Source organism: Pinus tabuliformis, chromosome 4_2, assembly GCF_031772625.1.
Source record: "Pinus tabuliformis cultivar Carrire ecotype Pingquan chromosome 4_2, CPIR1, whole genome shotgun sequence".
NCBI lineage: Eukaryota > Viridiplantae > Streptophyta > Pinopsida > Pinales > Pinaceae > Pinus > Pinus tabuliformis.
In genome coordinates this window covers 18,087,905-18,106,895 of record NC_142304.1, presented here as the reverse complement: position 1 = coordinate 18,106,895, position 18,991 = coordinate 18,087,905, and the positions used below count along the sequence as shown (strand labels likewise).

At 38.3% G+C, this 18,991-nt stretch overlaps 1 protein-coding gene across 1 annotated transcript; it reads left to right on the top strand.

Annotated features, from left to right (window-relative positions):
- Positions 1 to 6,064: 6,064 nt before the first annotated feature.
- Positions 6,065 to 6,709, top strand: LOC149168151 (uncharacterized). Its single transcript, XM_089424833.1, has one exon. It carries the CDS (start codon positions 6,065 to 6,067, stop codon positions 6,707 to 6,709), a length of 645 nt encoding a protein of 214 aa, XP_089280959.1.
- Positions 6,710 to 18,991: the final 12,282 nt, after the last annotated feature.

Genomic DNA, 18,991 nt, shown 5'->3' with positions numbered 1-18,991 from the left:
AAAAAACTCACATAATCCAAGATTTTAAAGCCAATGGCTACTCTTCCACTCAAATTAATAAATTATTTCAAGCCACCGCAAACTCTAAGTAAAACCAACCTGATTCTTCTCCTCATATTGGCCTAGTCTCTCTCCCTTGTATAAAAGGAACCACTGCTCTCATTTCAAACATTTTGGCCAAAAGAAATATAAAAAATGTATTCAAATCTCACAAAACTCTTAAGCAATTATTTCAGCTAGCCAAATATAAATTTGATCCTATGTTAAGTTCAGAGGTATACCAAATTCATTTTCCCTGTGGAAAGCATTACATTGGTCACACTGGTAGACAATGCAAAACTCGTCTTAATGTGCACATTGCTAATATAAACCACCTCTGATTGTCAAAGTATACCATAGATTAACACTCTTATAATTCCAAACATCTCATATGTTTTTATCAATCTAAAATCTTAACCTCTATTCCTTTTTTATGACTCGTGTATAATCTGGAAAGCTCTTGAAATCAAGTAACATCTAAACAACTCAACAGGGAAGGTGGCTATGGGCTAAGCCAATCTTGGTAGCCTATCATCCATAAACTCACTCAATGAGTTCCTTCATTAGATCCCTGTTTGAGTTGCCTCCTATCTCCTTTGAATTTATCCTTGTTCAAATCCTGTCCGTCCCTTTCCTTAATTCTCTAATCTATCTCATCCTAGTTTTCTTGCTTTATCATTTACTCTATTCCCATCATCCCTCCCACTTTACCCTAGATCCTTGTAATCTAATTATTTCATATTTATTCTTTTATTGTTATTTTATCATTCTCTCTCTCTCTCTCTCTCTCTCTCTCTCTCTCTCTCTCTCTCTCTCACACACACACACACACACATATATAAGTAGACTGATATAAAATTTTAAGTCCTTCCTAATTTAACCCTTTAGAACTTATTATATTTATTATACCTAGTTGACCCATTGATTTTGATCCTTGTAATTTTATTATTTAAGCCCATGTTTATATATTCACACACACACACATATATATTTCCCTATATTAATTTAATTTATATTAATTTTAAATCTTTCACTTATATCATTGATGGTTATTTCTTTTTGTCAAGAATTTCAATATATAGATATTTATTTTTATTTTCATTTAAAATTTAAAGTTTTACCATTGAACTATTAATTTTCCTCTAAGAGATACTTTGTGACCTAGTCTACTTAAAGGAACCTAAGCACTTCAACATTCGTTTGGATACCATCAAACTTTCTAGCCCCCGATATTCATTTTTCAAGTTCAATAGATACAAGCACTAATTTATGAAAAAATGGTAATTACTTCTAATGATGTAGATATTCTTTTAACACTTCTAGATTTTCCATTAGAAATTACACTTCAAAAATTCAACCATAAATGCACGAGGATAATAAAGGTCACAATGCACAAAGATAAAACAAGATTTACCCTAGGAAAACCCACTAGGGGGAAAAGCAAAACAACCTTTTCCTTAGAGAAATTATTCAGTTCAACAAGAGATATACCTAATTATGCTAGTCAAATATGATGGTCAAACTGACCAACAATGTTATGGTCAAACCTAGTCAAATTCCCTCATTTCAAGTCAATATTCTGCCCAACAAACTCGGCCTTGTATGATCTACCTAGGTTGAAATTTGGCCTCCCAGAATCTTCCTAGAAATTCAATCCTGCTGCCATGAAAATTTGGACCTACTTCCCAGAAGTTTGACTTGTTGCCTAGAAACTCGCACATGTGAAAATGCAGAAGAGAGAACCACATGTGCAAAGTCAAGGGTAGATAGAAAAGGTACTTGATATGTCTTTTTCCTTCTTCTAATTTTCTTTTATGGATGCCAAAAAGATGTCTTATTTTGTGAGAGATCAAATTATTCTTGAAGGAGGCAACGAAGTGTCTTATATATAGTGTTATGGCTAGCCTGAACCAATGTCTCTTCACTGGGGCCGACTTGACTTAAAGGAGGGCGGACTTGACAAGTTTGGAGCCAATAATTCAAAATTCAAAATTCAAAATTTTCTCTTTTGAAATTGACATGAAGAATATGTCTTACATTTTTTATTATAGTATTTCAAGGGCTAAAATATTAAATATGAAGATTGACCATAGCTAAAAATTTCAACACTCCCTCTTAGCTAAGGATATATTCATAATGAGTATCAGATGTTCTATTTGTCAAGCAATATGGTGGGCTATATGTATTAACATTTATTTGTCAATCCAAGGTAGGTAAACTTCGAGGTGAAACAAAATATGTGCAAATTGGCTACCTAGGTGTTTTCCTATGCAGAAATAAAGCACAAACCAAGTACAGGTAAATCTCAAAGTTGATTCCAGCTTAAAATTGTTTTCATAATTCTAAATTCAATTATTGACCTTGTTGGAATAAGATTGTAGATTCAGACAAATACATTACACTTTCACACTAAATGCTCTTTCTGAAATCGTAGTTATTTGGTCAAAATTGGTTTGAGAATGTAATGAAAAAGAACTCTAAATGAAATCATTGTTCTAATTCTATGAACAAATTCACAACAACTTAATGAAAACCACTCTTAAATTCAAAAATCATTTCCTTCTAATCATTATTTCAATCATTAACTTGAGAATTATTGACTCTAATTAATTCCAATAAATATCTTTAAAACACAATAGTAATCAATTTCTTATAAATCCCCCCTTTTACCGACGTTCTGACATGAAAGATGTATTATTACGGAAAACACAGTATTAATTACAAGAAATTATGCGTGATTACATGGACACTCTAGGAAAATTACAGGGAATTATGTGTAATTACAGGATCACTACAGGAAAATTACGGGAATTTACAGATTGTGTGTTAATTGATGAAAATGACTAATGGAGTGAATTTAAACATGATTAATCATTTCTAAATCAATTAAAATCAAATAGACAACACATACTAGGGGTCTCCTAGAATATGCTATGAAAACTACTCAGAAGCTTTAGAAAAATGCTACACCATGTCACAAAAGAAGTCTTTGTATTACAACAACTTTAATCCTTAGTACAAATAACAATCCTTGCTCAGAATAAGCATATGAAAATAATGATTGACTAACTCCTTCCTCTCTTCATGAGGATTTATTTATACATAAATTATCAATATGAAATGATAGAACTAAATTTGATCAAGAATGGGGTTCAGTTCAACTTATTTAGGAAAATATAATATCTCAAATGGATAGTAGGGATTTGATGTGATGTTGTATAATCTTCCTTAATCTTCTTTGACTTCAAATCCTGATCCTCAAGCCCTAATATTCGAATTCTAGCTGTTGGAGACAAATCTGCTGATTTTTCTAACTAATTACAAGAATTTTTGAACTGATTATAAGAATTTCTAAAATAATTGTAGGAATTAAGCAAGGTCTTTTGGTGGAAATCACATAAGAGAAATTGTTGGCTGACGCATTTCGAACCAACAAGTGTGGTTCATCATCAGGACCAGATGATGAACCTTACTTGTTGGTTCGAAACACATCCGCCAAAAATTTCTCTTATGTGATTTCTATCCAAAAACTTTATTGAACTCATTATGGATCACAGAAGCTTGATTGCAGGAATTGCTGAGTAGACACCCTATGTTGACCAGTCATTAACTTGAGGGTTACGACCATCTACAAGGAGGATAGATAGGTATTTATCCATTATATGAAAATTTTGAATGCATTCCAAGTGTCATAATCAAATTAGATGACGTGGAACCCCATAGAGCTTGGAAGAATTACAGGAATTTTGCTTTTGTTGATTTTCTGTAATTACAAGAATTCCTGTAGATTGTTGTTTTGCAAATTAGTACATGAATAAATTCTTCTAATAAATATTTATAGATTAAAAAGAGAAGAAATTTCTTACGAAAGCTAATTAATTAATTTTTAACCTTTTCATGACATTTTCCTCCCAAAATTGATAAAAGGGAAGAATTTTGGTTCAAAACTAAGGATAGAAAAGGTTGGAATAAGGTGGTTAAAAGTACCAAAATTTGTACCCAACACTCTTGTTGACAAATTTCTCTAAGAGAAGATTCAAAATTTATCATCAACAACATCATTTTATTATCTTAATCCTCGTCAACATCTTTGACCTATGGTAAAAATCTACAACATCAACTAGGTACCATAATTATGGTTTGATTCTCTAACTTATGGTACATCTTTATCATCATCTAGTCACCATGATTTTTGTCAGCTCCTCTGACCCATGGTATGCTAAATAGTCCCAGCTCACCATCATCTTGGTCAAACTCTTTGACTTGTGTTGAAACCCTAAGGGCACAATAAATCCATTAGATTATCCTAGTCCCAAATCTGAAGGCCTCATTCTAGGCCATTATGCTAAATGGCTTCACTCATCCTATATAGAGAGTATACTAAGCCTGATGTTGAAAGGAACCTACTCAACTCTATGGTTGAATAATTATGGGTGTCTAGGACCATTCTTCATAATCCTAGTCAATATACTTGACTCAGGAAGAATATGCCCTCTACTAAACCATTCTCCCTAATCTTGGTCAACATACTTGACTTAGAGATAATGAATCTCCCTGAATGTGATAGCTATGTTGATGAGTCTGTTGACACCTAATCATCAGGATCAGGGGAATAACTAAAATTGATGTAAATAAATAATAAAGAATATGAATAGTCACCATCAGGAGATGAAATGAACAATTTCTCCCTCATGTATATAATAAAGACCAACCTGAATGAAAATCAACGAATTGTTTTTGAGGAGTTACTGCCTGGTCTGACATGGTATCAGAGCCAGTGCCATTTTTGGCTTCCCTCTACTTTGTAACTCCATATTCTACCTATGTTCTACATTTTTTGCAGGCTGACATCTCTGTCAAATCCCTACGAAATCTCATTCATTGTTGAAGTGTGTTACTGCATTGAAGGAGTCGATTGGAGCTAGTTGCTGCCTGGAGGTGCTGTGGAGTGAGATGGGGTTGAAACTTTGGCACTGTGTGGGAACACCGTGAGAGTGCATTGAATATTATATGATATATCAATATGAAGATAAATGGTGTGTTTTCACCTGCTATTGTGCGTTGAAAAATGTTTTGAAGGTCGATAGTTACACTATTCATGCATTGGTGTAATGTCATGTAATGGCTCTGCGTTAAGGCCATCGTGAGACCATGTGCACAAACCACCTGCTAATGAAGTGTATGAAGTGTTGCATTTTTCTGAAATCTGAGTTCTAATTATTGACTTGTGGTTGAATGAATCATGTTGCATTGGCTGATTGCTCCGGGCCTAGTTTGAATATCAGAGCTGGTGCTCTGGTGTACCTTGCCGTTGTTCTTGAATATCTAGCTGTTGAGGTTTTGGAACTTGTTGGTAATGCTGCTCCGTTGAATATCTGGCTACTGAGGTTTTTTGAACTTGCTGGTAATGCTGCTCAACTGAATATCTGGCTGCTGAGGTTTTTGGAACTTGCTGGTAATGCTGCTCAACTGAATATCATAAGCCTGCTTCGGTTTTGGTTTTAATACATTGCCTTTTTCTTTTAATACATCATTTGGTGCTTGCACGTTAACCATTTTTGAAGACCGTGTATTATACAAGCTGTGAAGTTGTGTTCCATTGAGTTCTTAAAGGGTGCATATATATAAACATCGAGTTTTTTAAATATGACTTATGGTCATTAAAGTGGTGGCATATTTAAAGGCTCATAAGTGAAGTTTTATAATATTAAATGTTTTATGTCCAAGAAAAAAAAAGAAGATTTGCTGCATAACTAAGGTTCTATATTGAGGTACTGTTAATTTATGTTGCATGAATCAACTGCGCGCGCCTGCTCCCACCGTTGCCTGAACCAACGATTTTGAATCGACCCTCAGCTTCGTCATGGCCCCTCCGGAGGCGCCACCGGAGGAGGCAGCTCTTCAGCAAGCATTCTCAGACCTGGTCCGATCTTTACCTCCACAGTGAACTCACCCCACAATTTTAAAGTTTGTGAAAAAGCTTGATGGGTTGCAGGAAGTCTCTCTGCCTCCAACCTTACCCCGTATGGCTGCCCTTGCCTTGGCAGAAAGAGGCCTTATTGGACAATTTACAGGACTCTGGCCCTCTCCAAAAACAGTGCAGAGGTGGGTGGAAAGGAACTGGTCAGACAAAACTCAAGGGAAAATCTCTATCAGATTTTGTGGGAAAGGATACTTTACTTTTCATTTCGAAACAAAGGAAGATAAGGACTTGATCTTCCGTAATGGGCCTTACTTCATGGATTCCAGAGGACTATACCTCAATAAGTGGACACCAGACTTTGATTTGGAGTTGGACATCCCTAGTGTTGTGCCTGTTTGGGTCCGACTACCTCACCTCCCCCTGCACTGCTGGGGAGATGAATCAGTGCGTGCTATCGGGAATGTTGTTGGGAAATACATTGATCGGAGTGAACCTAAAGACAACATGCAGGCCTGTGCTCACATCTGTGTAGAAGTTGATTTGGGAAAAGGCCTGCCAGAAGCCATCAAGCTTAAGGTTGACAACTGGACTCACATTCAGCAGCTTGACTATGAGCAGATCCCCTTCAAGTGCAAGGTATGTCACGAATATGGTCACTTTGCCAATCGATTCACTAAACTTCTTAATGTTGACAACTCTCCACAAGAAGAACAATGGGAAATAGTAAAAAAAAAAGGCAGCCCCTAACCCCATCCCATCTCATGATGCTGGCCCTTCCTCTCGCCGTCCCCCCAATCCCTCTCCCTCATCTCCTCCCCCCTCTTCATCCCATCCTCCCCTTCTTCACCAGCCTGATCCCCATTCCTCCTCTCCATCCTCCAACCCCTTTCACATCCTCTCTCTTCCTGAGGATCCCCCTTCTCCAGTGATTCAACCTGTCCCTTCTGACTCTCCCCTTCCCCTGACTATCTCCTCTTCCCTCCCATCTACTCCCCCCCGTCTCAGAATCACTAGAAGCAACTCTAAGGAGCATGGTTCCACCCTTGACAACCAAAGGAAGCCTAGAAGAAAATCTGCTAAACAACATAGAGATGAAAATGCGCAAAAATAAATATCACTGGGTCTTCAGAACCCCATAGAATCCTATTTACAAGGCAAATAGACAAGGACTTAGTAAATAAAGATCAGGGAGGAAGAGCAACTCCTCTTATCCATTATCTGAAATGATGAAAGTGCTCTCATGGAACAGCAGGGGATTGGGACACCCCTCCAAATCAATTGCCTTAAAAGATCTAATTATCTAAGAAAGACCAGAGATTGTTTTACTTCAAGAAACAAAACAAGGACAGGTAGAGATGAATAAAATTATTGAAAATCATAAGCAATACAAAGGAAGTGTATGTGATTCTAGAGGGGCTTCAAGAGGAATCGCTACGCTTTGGCATCAAGATAAATGGAACAATACAGTAGAAACAATAGAACAACATTAGATAAAGATTGTTCTGAAGAACAACATGAGCAGTCAACAGCTTGTCATCTACAATGTTTATGTTCCGAATCACTATAGAGAAAAGGAAGCTTGCTGGAATTCCCTCAGCAACAATATAGCGGAGGAAGATAACAACAACATAATTTTAGGTGGAGACTTAAATCTCATCCTGCATGCTAACGAAAAACGTGGAGGCAGCTTTACTCCTGATCCTTTTAGAAATCAGCTGGAGAATGTAATGCAGCTTGGAGATCTTGTTGATATAATCCCAAAGAATCGTAAGTTCACTTGGAGCAACCGCAGGTTGGGGAAAAGCAATATTATGGAAAGGCTTGATCGAATCCTGGTAAATGTGTCCCTGCTCTCCACTTTTACAGTTGTCTATGCTTCTATTCTTCCCTTTGCTGCTTCAGATCATTACCCCACTGCTTTAACCCTTGAATCCCACTGCCCCCTGGGCCCTATCCCCTTTAAATACAACCCTTTATGGAATGACATTGCAGCAGCAAAAGATCTAATCCAACAAACTTGGCATCAGCATGTTGAAGGCTCACCAAGTTTCATATGGGAAAGCAAACTCAGGAACGTAAAGAATGCACTCAAGGATTGGGCAAAAACTCAATATAAAGAACCGGAAGCAAAGAAACTAGAAGTGAAAGCTAAAATCGAAGATTTACACCATGCAATGGAAAATCAAGAGTACCTTCAGGTAAGGAAAAGCCAAGAAGAAAATCTCTATAGTCAATTATACAGTATCAAAAGAGAAGAGGAAGAAAAATGGTGAATAAAGTCAAGGCAGGTTTGGTTGAAAAGTGGGGACAGGAATACTGCCTACTTTCACAAGCAAGCAACAATTAGACAAATCAGAAACAACATAACAACTATCACAGACAGCATAGGCATTCAGCACAACGATCAAGCTGCTATCAAAAACGTGGCTTCAACACACTTCAAAGAGCTCCTATTTGAAAAAGGGGAAGAAGAAAACTATGCTGATTTCTTATAGCATATGCCAAATAAAATCACAACAGAAGCAAATGAAAGATTGACCAAAGAGATAAGGGAGGAAGAAATCAAGGGAGCCATCTGGGGCCTCTAGCCTGACAAAGCTCCAGGACCGGATGGTTTCCCAATTTGCTTCTATAGGGAGCACTGGGAAACTATCAAAAAGGATCTCATCAAGTACTTCAAATGGATACAAAGGAAAAATAAAATGGGAGGCTACACAAATTCAACCCATCTAGCCCTCATTCCCAAAGAGAACCGCCCCTCAAATTTTTCCCGTTTTCGTCCCATATCCCTTTGCAATTCTTCATATAAAATCTTCACAAAAATCCTTGCTTCCCGTCTCAAGCCTCTCTTGCCAATGCTAATTTCTGAAAATCAGGGCGGCTTCATGACCAATAGGCAAATTTCCGACTCCATCCTATTAGTTCAGGAAGCCATCCACTCAAGCCACTCTAGGAACGAAAAGGGCTTCATTCTGAAATTAGACTTGGCTAATGCTTTTGACAGGGTCCGACACTCCTTTCTATTTGCTACTCTTCAAAAAATGGGCTTCGCTTCTCCTTTTATCAACCTCATAAGAACCTGTATCTCTGGACCTTGGATCACCCCCCTTATCAATGGAAGGCCCGGCCCTACCTTTCAATCTTCAAGAGGATTGAGGCAAGGCTGTCCTCTTTCTCCCTACTTATTCATTTTAATGGTTGAATCCTTCAGTTGTGCCCTCGACCATAAGCGGCAGGCAGGCCTCATTACCAGAATCAAATTTGAAGATGGAGTTAAAAACATTAATCACTCCCAATTTGCTGATGATACCCTACTGATAGGAGGGGCGTCTACAATAATAGCCCGAAGATTCAAAACTCTTTTAGATAAGTTTATGAGATACTCTGGGGGAATGATAAATCACCTCAAAAGCTGCATTTATGGTTGGAATGCTTCAGCTCAAACACTCCAAAACATATCCAACATCTTTGGGGTGTCGTGCAAGTTAAATTGGGACCACTTCAGCTATTTGGGAATGCCAGTGAGCATGGGATGTGCTAGAGCTGAAATATGGGAAACAATGCTAGATAAATTGAAAAGAAAAGTTCAAAAGTGGGGATCCTCTTGGCTCAACCCAGCTATCTGATTGATTCTCCTTAAATCAGGCCTTTCTTCTCTCCCTCTATATCAGTTCTCCCTAGCTCAGGCGCCAACCTCATTTCACCACAAAATGGAGAGTATTCTCAGATATTTCTTATGGCAGGGTGGGAAAAATGAAAAGAAAAAATATAACTTGGTTAGTTGGAAACAAGTTATTCAAAGCCAGGAAAGAGGGGGGCTTGGAATCAGATCTCCAATGCTCACAAACTTAGCCTTTGGTGGCAAGATAGTTTGGAGATTGCTTGAGGATCAGCAAGCTTGGTGGAAAAAAGTCATTGAGGCCAAATATCTCAACAGCCCAAGGCAGCAACTTCTAACAAGTGAAATACCCGTTATAGGTAGCACAAGCATTTGGAAACTTTGCAAAAAAGCCATCTCCTTTATGGCACAAAATGTCTCAAAGGTCCCCAAAGGTGGCAGAAAAATCAGCATTGGAGCCGATAAGATCATGGGAAACCAAGCAATCAGCAGTCGTCTAGGTATGGAACCAATTCTCCTCTTCTTCAAAGCAAAGGAATATATCGCTTAAATCAAATTTCTCAATGGGATATAGATACCTAGGCTTGGAAGGGTTGGAGCTTCCCTCCCATCCCTGATAATCTCAAAGAGATCTTCAACAATTTTCAGATCCATCTCCACAACATCGTGCCTATAATTAAAAATGGCATTGATGGATTCCGATGGGATCCCACGGGCTCTAGCTACTCAATACAAGCAGGTTATCATTATTTGTGTAACAGGGACCACCCAACTCCTCCATGGATGTATTGGAAAGCAGTCTGGAAATTTGAAGCAATCCCTAAAGTTAAATTCTTCATGTGGACCCTCTTAAAAGGGAAGACCCTCACCTCAGAAAATCTACAAAAGAGAGGTATTATTGGACCCTCCCGATGCCCAAATTTTCATGAGGCAAAAGAGACTATTCAACACCTTTTCATCTCGTGCCCCTTCGCTATCTCTTGCTGGAAAGGCATAGCTTCAAATGACACTTTCACCTGGAATTCACAACACTCCATCGGTGAAGCCTTAAGCAACTGGAAGAAAAGCTATCCCTGGCAACCCAAGAAAAATAACATTGCCAAGAGGGTGTGGGATGCCCTCCCATATGCTCTCTTATGGAAAATCTGGATTGCTAGGAACCGCAAGGTTTTCAGAGATCAGGGAACATTAACCAGACAACTTTGTAGTAAGGCTAAAAGCCTTGCAATAGAGACCATTGTTGCCAAAAGTATAAAGAAAATCGATATGGCTAGCCTCTGTATCGAAGAGAGAGACTTCATTAGGAACCTGATAGACAAGCGCAGTATCCTCCCATCAGCAAACACCTTCAGTAGCTCAATCAACACCCTCAGCCACAATTGGAAAATAAGATTAAAGCAGGATGAATTTAATGAATGGATTTGCAACAGAAACACTCATACCCTCTTTTTTGATGGTGCCTCCAAGTCAAATCTGGGAGCTGCGGGGGCAGGGGGAATTATCTATACACCCAAAGGAGACCCCTTAGTCACCTTTGAGTGGGGACTGGGAAATCTTTCAAATAACAGAGCAGAGGCTCTGGCTCTCTATCAAGGCTTATACCAACTTCAAATTCATGGAGTCAGGAAAGCGTGGATTTTTGGGGACTCTGCTATTATAATAATACTTTGCATTGATTATCCGAGTAAACGCAAAGCCTCCAAAATTCTCATACAGCAACTCATCAGCAGATGTCAAACCATGATCAATCAAACCTCGGAGCTAAAATTTTTCCACATTCTCCGCAACTTAAATCGAGAAGCAGACAAACTCGCCAGTCAAGCGTGTATCCGAACTAAAGGAAATATTCTCTGCAACAATAAGGATTCTTTTCAATACCTCCCCTGATCTTCCTCATGATTTGTGACAATCATATTGAGCTTGACACTGGCCGAAATTTCAAGGTGTACCCTGACCAAATCCATTGCAATCCTGATGTGGCAATCTCTCTGCCACCGAAAATCTTGCCTCCCAATCCCACAGTCTTCTCATCTACTTCGATATTTGGTCGCTCATGTGAAATCTGGGAATCCATTACCCCTTGCTGCGTGACTCTGCACTACCTCTCTTGCAGCCCACTTGCTTTAAATACCTGGACACCCCAACTTCAAGCCTTCATCTCTATCAGTGTTTTTACTCCTCTTTGTATCCCCTCCCCTGCTCATCTAGTCGCTTCTACTCCCCTTGTTTTTTTAGGCCTTCGCTCCCTCCCTTGCCTTCTCTTTTTAATACAGTGCTCCCTTTGCTTGTGCTATCAAGGGTCGGTCCATTCCTTCACTTTTCTCAGCCAGCCTATTCAGCTCTTCCAGCTGGCTTCTCTGGAAGCCCTCTTTGGCCTTTTCCCTGCTCCCTGATCTCTAATCTTTTCCCCTTCTCTGTTCTTCAAATCTTCTGCTCAGACTCTCTTATTACGGTTTCAACTACTACTTCTCGGCGCAGTAAATTTCAAGCGCACCTTCAGAATAGAGCAAAATCTTCTCAGATGGCTCGTAACGAGGACTACCTTCACTGCCAGGATCTCCAGGAAGAACTAGAACAAATCAGGGTGCATCAGCGAGTTTTGAATGAAAAGATTGACTCTTCCACTCGGATAATCAATGCAAAGTATGAAGTAGACTTAAACCTCTTTCTTCATCGTGTCTCTTCCCTGTTGGAGAAATTCAATGCTTTATCCAACATCTGTGCTCATATTCAAGAATCCATGGATATCCTCAAATATATGATGGAGAAGCTCAATGCTCCAAGCGCCAGTTGTTCCAGCATCAAAATCGCTGATAAGGAAAGCAAGCCAGAAGAATCTACTGCGAGACAGATCAGTCACATAAATATAGATTAGGATGTTTTGTAAAGTTTGTCTACTCCTCTTCCAGTTCGTCAGAATCTACACTTGTGTTAGTTTTCTTCAAGTTAGAAAATATAGTAAATCAATAGAACGTTGTAATGTAGTCAAACTACAAGCTCAACCTTCAAGCTCCAATCATGTAACTCTAGAGCTTAGCCTCCTAAACTTTTTTGAAATATAAACATCAGTCGAATTTGTAAAAAAAAAAGTTCTACATTGAGGTGTCGTTGCTGGAATGTGAGCCCAAGTCTGGTATTCTACCTTTGCCGGTGCATATGACCTCTGCTTCGTATGCGTTGAAGGGAGTGGCGTATGGTGCGATAAGCGTATTTCCTTGGTGATGAAACTTCATACAGTGGATTTAAGACTACTGGTTTTAATACACTATTGTTTTAATTACCCCTCATTATTATTTTTTCAAAGTTAAACAGTGCAAATCTGACTTTTCTCCTTGAGAGTGTTTACCCCCCCGCCTCTGAAATATCTTCCTCTTCCTCTTCAACCACCTCTTCCTTTGGAAGAATCTTGGGCGATATTCTTTTCTTTATGAGAAAGGCACACAGCTTCTTTAGAAGAATGGCACTTGGAAGCTGGTTGATCCTCCATTAGGAATCAAACCAATTGGCTGCAAGTGGGTCTACAAGAACATGTATAAAGTAGATGGCACACTTGACAAGCATAAATCCAGGCTTGTGGCAAAAGGTTTTTCACATAAGGAAGGGGTCTATTATGAGGATAATTTTTACCCCACAACAAAATGGGCTACCATCCGAACACTCTTTTCCCTAGAAGCTCAGAATGGTTGGAAAGTCCATCAAATGGATGTAAAAACTGCTTTCTTGAATGTAGATATAAAAGAGAATGTTTTTATGTCCCAGCCTGAAGGATTTTTTGTTAGGCCCCTATACTACTAGTGTAACCCATTATTGTTATTAGTACAACCCACTTGTTATATTGATGTACCCATGTAGTGCCCATATTGTTACTAATGTGCCCCATAGAAGCCCACTATTGTTATTATTGTGCCCTTACATTATTATTGTTATGTCGGCTCTGATTATGTTATGACACCTTAGACTCCTATATATAGAAAGGAGGTCTTTTCATTTGTATCATTCAAGAATTGTTCATTTATGTAATGTAAAGGAGGTTTCCCCCTCGAAGAGGCTGAATTCTAAGGCGTTGATCTTTCTTTTCTATCTTTTCTTGAGCTGGTTTCATAACATTTGGTATTGGAGCTTTGGATTCTAGGGTTTCGCTGCTCCAAACAGGTCATCGTGGAATTTTCGCTATAACTTTTTTTCTGTGACGTTTCAGAAGTTGCAAAAAAAACCCATTTGATAAGAAATCACGCTGAACCTTGGGTCCGCATTTTCGTGCAATATTTTCGGAGATATGATCTGAGGAAGTTGGTCTTTTTGCAGACTCCTGAATTACATTCAAAACAGGTGACCTGGGGAAAATCGTCATAACTTTCTCTCTGAGGATCGGATTGAAATTTTGAAAGAAGGTGCAGAAAGAGGACGGACTGTAGTTTCTTGAAGATCGTTTTCAGAGCCAAAGGTCGAAAAATTGACACGTGGCACTTCATACAAGTTCGCTCTTCTGGAAAGGTCTATAATCAGGTCATCTTGGGAGATTGTGCATAACTCTTTCTTGGAGAATCCAATTTGGATCAGACTGGTGGCATTGGAAAGAGGACACAGAGGGCTACTATATGTAGTAATTTCAAAACTTAAATATCCGCAAGTACAGAGTTACAGTCATTTCAAGCTCGAGGTCCTAAAATCAAGAAAAAGAAAGATGAGGAAGTTTGATGGCAAGGATCCGGTAAATTGGATACTTCAGATGGAACAATATTTTGATCTACATGGTGTACCACTATTACAAAAGGTATGTATTACATCTTCATATTTAGAACCAGATCAATTTTTATGGTATAAAAGGCTTTTTTCTCGTAAAAAACTGGTTACTTGGTCAATTCTCACGGAGGAAATGATAGCACATTATGAGGATACAAAGAGCAACACCTTCTTTAGAGCAACACCACAACAATTGGAAAGAGTAAAAGGGCTTTGTGACATATTTGAAAGTAAAATTATGGAAACAAGGAAGTCTACTCCTCACAACTATAAATATGGATGTGTTGTTCCTCCTAGCCTTCCACAACCTACAAGGGTTACACCACAACAATTGGAAGAAAAAAGAGAAAATGGGCTTTGTTACAATTGTGATAGCAAATGCACTAAAGGTCATAAGTGTGCTGAGAAGAAAATATTTTACATAGAGTATGAAGAGGAGGAAGAAAAGGATCAAGAAACATCAAAAGAAGAGGATATATGCCAGGACCTGACCCCAGAGAAAGAAGAAATGAATAAGAACATATCTTGTAAACTATTGGCAAGAATGACCACTCCTCAAACTCTCAAGATAGAAGGACATATCAAGAAGAAAGAGGTGCAAGAAGTGAAAGATCACATCAATAAAGAAGAAATGAATCTAGCCATATCTTGTAATTCACTGGTTGGAATTACCACTCCTCAAACTATCAAGATAGGACATATCAAGAAGAAAAATGTTCAAGAAGTGAAAGATCACATCGAGCGTCAAGAAATGAATCCGACCATATCTTGTAAAGGATTGGAAGAAATTACCACTCCTCAAACTCTAAAGATAGAAGAACATATCAAGAAGAAAAAGGTTCAAGCTATGAAAGATCACATCGAGCATCAACAACAAGTTCTCCAACTTTTAAAGGATAACGCCACTTCGGTGCAAAATCAAATGAAACAACAGGTAGATCAACATCATAGTGAAAAATGTTTTGATGTAGGCGATTGGGTATTTTTACTGCTACATCTAAAGCAAGCTATTTATGAGAAGGAAATGTTGGCAATACTACATGCACTTAAAAAATGGCGACCTTACCGAATGGGAAGACTCTTCAAGGATGAGGATGTGGAAGCATTGTTTTGTGCTATTTCTATTATCCAACCAGATTGGATAAACGAAGCAAGGGATGAATGGAAGAAGGACAAAGAAGTATGGCCACTTATTCAAAAGTTGCAAAAGATCCCAATTCAAACAATATTGCCAGATATTGAAAAGGAAGGAAAAATCATATTGGAACCTGGAGCAGTCACATAAACAAGAACCCGACAGTTACGAAATCGATCAATTTCAGTGTATCTCATCAAGTGGAAGAACTTACCCGTTGAAGATTCCACATGGGAGGACAAGAATTTTATACAGAAGCATCAAGAACTACTCAAGTGTTGAGGACAACGCTTTTTGAAGGAGAGGGGCATGTTAGGCCCCTATACTACTAGTGTAACCCCTTATTGTTATTAGTACAACCCACTTGTTATATTGATGTACCCATGTAGTGCCCATATTGTTACTAATGTGCCCCATAGAAGCCCACTATTGTTATTATTGTGCCCTTACATTATCATTGTTATGTCGGCTCTGATTATGTTATGACACCTTAGACTCTTATATATAGAAAGGAGGTATTTTCATTTGTATCATTCAAGAATTGTTCATTTATGTAATGTAAAGGAGGTTTCCCCCTCGAAGAGGCTGAATTCTAAGGCGTTGATCTTTCTTTTCTATCTTTTCTTGAGCTGGTTTCATAACATTTTCTGTGAAAGGACATGAATGTAAAGTATGCAAACTTGTGAAATCCTTGTATGGACTCAAACAAGCACCGCGAGCCTGGTATGAAAAACTAATTGAGCATCTTCTAAAACTTAATTTCAAACATTATGATCTTGATGATGCAACTTTATTTGTCAAGAAAGTTGGCAAAACAGTTGTATATCTTGTGGTATATGAAGATTATCTTGTGATGACAGGGAACAATGAAAGCTACATTGCATCCATAAAGAAGGAATTGAATAAAGGTTTTGAAATGACTGATTTGGGCTATGTTCATTACTATCTTGGTATTGAAGTAACTCAACATCCAAAGTCCATATTCCTTTCCCAAAAGAAGTACATTGGAGATCTGTTGAACAGGTTTGGCATGACAGAATGCAATCCTCTTACTACTCCAATGGAACAAAACTTAAAGCTCACATCCATTGAAGGAAAAGAATTTGAAGATGCAACAAAGTATAGACAGCTTGTAGGAAGTATCAATTACCTAACTACTACCAGAACAAACATTTCGTTTGCTGTTGGAATCCTCTCTAGGTTTATGCAAAAGCCTTGTGAGGGACATTGGTCTACTACAAAAAGAGTTCTAAGGTACTTGAAGGGAGCTCAAGACTTTGGAATCAAGTATAGACAAGTGGACGACTTCAGCTTGATTGGATACTCTGATTTAGACTTCGATGGAGACAAAGAAACTGGGGTATCTACTTCAGGTTATGTTATGAGTCTTGGATCAGGAGCTGTCTCTTGGAGATCACGCAAACAATCAGTTCCAGCAGATTCCACAACAGAGGCAGAATATGTGGCAGCAGCTGAGGAAACAAAAGAAATTGTGTGGCTCAGGAAAATTCTTGAAGATTTGTAGGTAAAACAAGTACAATCGACTCCACTCATGATTGACAATACCTCGGCAATAAAATTGGCCAAGAACCCAAAGTTCCATGATCGAACGAAGCACATCAATACTAAATATCATCTGATTCGACATCATGTTGAGGCCAAAACAATCCATCTCCACCATTGTTCCACTAATGAGCAAATTGCAAACATCTTCACCAAAGCGCTTGGAAGAGAAAAGCTTGAAAGATTCAGAACAATGCTTGGACTCACCAACATCCCTTCAGATTAGTGGGGGAATGTTGACACCTAATCATCAGGATTGGGTGAATAGCTAAAATTGATGTAAATAAATAATAAAGAATATGAATAGTCACCGAGAGAGGAAATGAACAGTCTCTCCCGCATGTATATAATAAAGACCAACCTGAATGAAAACCAATGAATTGTTTTTGAGGAGTTACTGCCTGGTCTGATAGTGTCAATCCACTACCTGTGGAAAGCATCTTGTATCAACCTCATGCTTAACAAGTCGTCACTTGGAACCTGGTCAACATATGTGACCTATGGTGAAACCATAGGCTATTACAATTCTTGTATGTTAATTGAATGGTAACTCTCCTGCCCAATGTTATAGGCATTCATTCATCCAATTGGGGAGCGCTCGAGACCTTGATGATATCTAGGGAATTCTCCCTAGCCACATTCTGTGGTCGCTGGTCATTACTTTGACCTATCTATATTCTAAACTAAGGAGAATGCCTACCCCTTGACGCAACAACATCACCATTCTCAACCACTCCAACTTGTCCCTAAAGTATATAAATTTATCAATCTTGTTCCTAAAGTATACAAACTTCTCAAGCTTTTACCTAATGTGTACAAACTTCTCCCTTAGGAACAAGGCTTTTGAGCCTCACTTCTCCCTTATGTACCATATCTCGGTATGTGCTTCAACTTGTCATCATGTTCATCTCCTACACCTGATTAAATAATATTGCAAGAAATTATTGAAGCCACACTACTTCATAATTTTCCAAACTAGTTGTAATATACTTATCTCCTACAGTCCTGAATACGACATATGCATACTTCATGCCCAAGAAGAATCCTAACTAAATGATCATCATGATGTTATATTCCTATATTCAAAACTCTCTACCCAATTTGAACCTGTATAGCTCTGCATCTTCTTCCTCCATTGGAACCATCACCACAACTTCTTAACACTGAAGTAGACCTTGTTGTAGCAATATGGTTTCTCCTTCTACCACTTAGATTCTTCAGATTAGTTATCATGGAAGTGGCCATGGATTGGCAGTCTTTCATCCCAAATATCTAAAGGGTCACAATAATATTCTTACTTGGTTTCTACAACACGTCTAGTTCTAAGAAGTATTGTATTCAACCAAGCTCCTTCATCTTGAACTTAGATGTCAATTCCCTATTACATTGAAGTAGAGCTTTATAGCTCTCTCTATCACTGCAGAAAATCCTTTTTCCATTGCTTCTCTCTCTATCACATAAATATTTGTTTTCCCATTAGAAACAAGTTATGTTAACAAGATCAACCAAGATACATCAATCTAAGAATACCAACTCCAGTGTGTCTGCTTGTGATCGTACAAAACTTTGTTTGGTTTGTAATCCTAAGACTTCTTCTCATGTACTTCAAAGCCTTGAGGTATCTTTATGTACACTTCTTCTTCTTCTAACATTGAGAAAATAAATCTCTAGATCTACCTAAAAGCAATAGAAATTTAATAGAAGTGCACCTACTGACTGAAGCAAATGTCTTGTCATAGTTTTCTACCTCTTTCTGGGAGAATCCTTAAATCTTTATTTGTACTTCTCTATGTTGCCATTTACTACATACTTGTAGATCCACTTGGACTTCACCACTAACTTTCCTCAAATCTTGACATAGTTTTCATTATGGCATGCTTCAAACTTGTTGTCCTACTTTCTCTCTCTAAACTAGGAGCTCTTTTGGTCATTAGACATGGTTCTCGATGTTAGTGCAACTTCTCCCTCT

Excerpts from the sequence above, each read along its gene's own strand:
- LOC149168151 (XM_089424833.1), top strand. The coding sequence starts at position 6,065 with ATGGCTGCCCTTGCCTTGGCAGAAAGAGGCCTTATTGGACAATTTACA.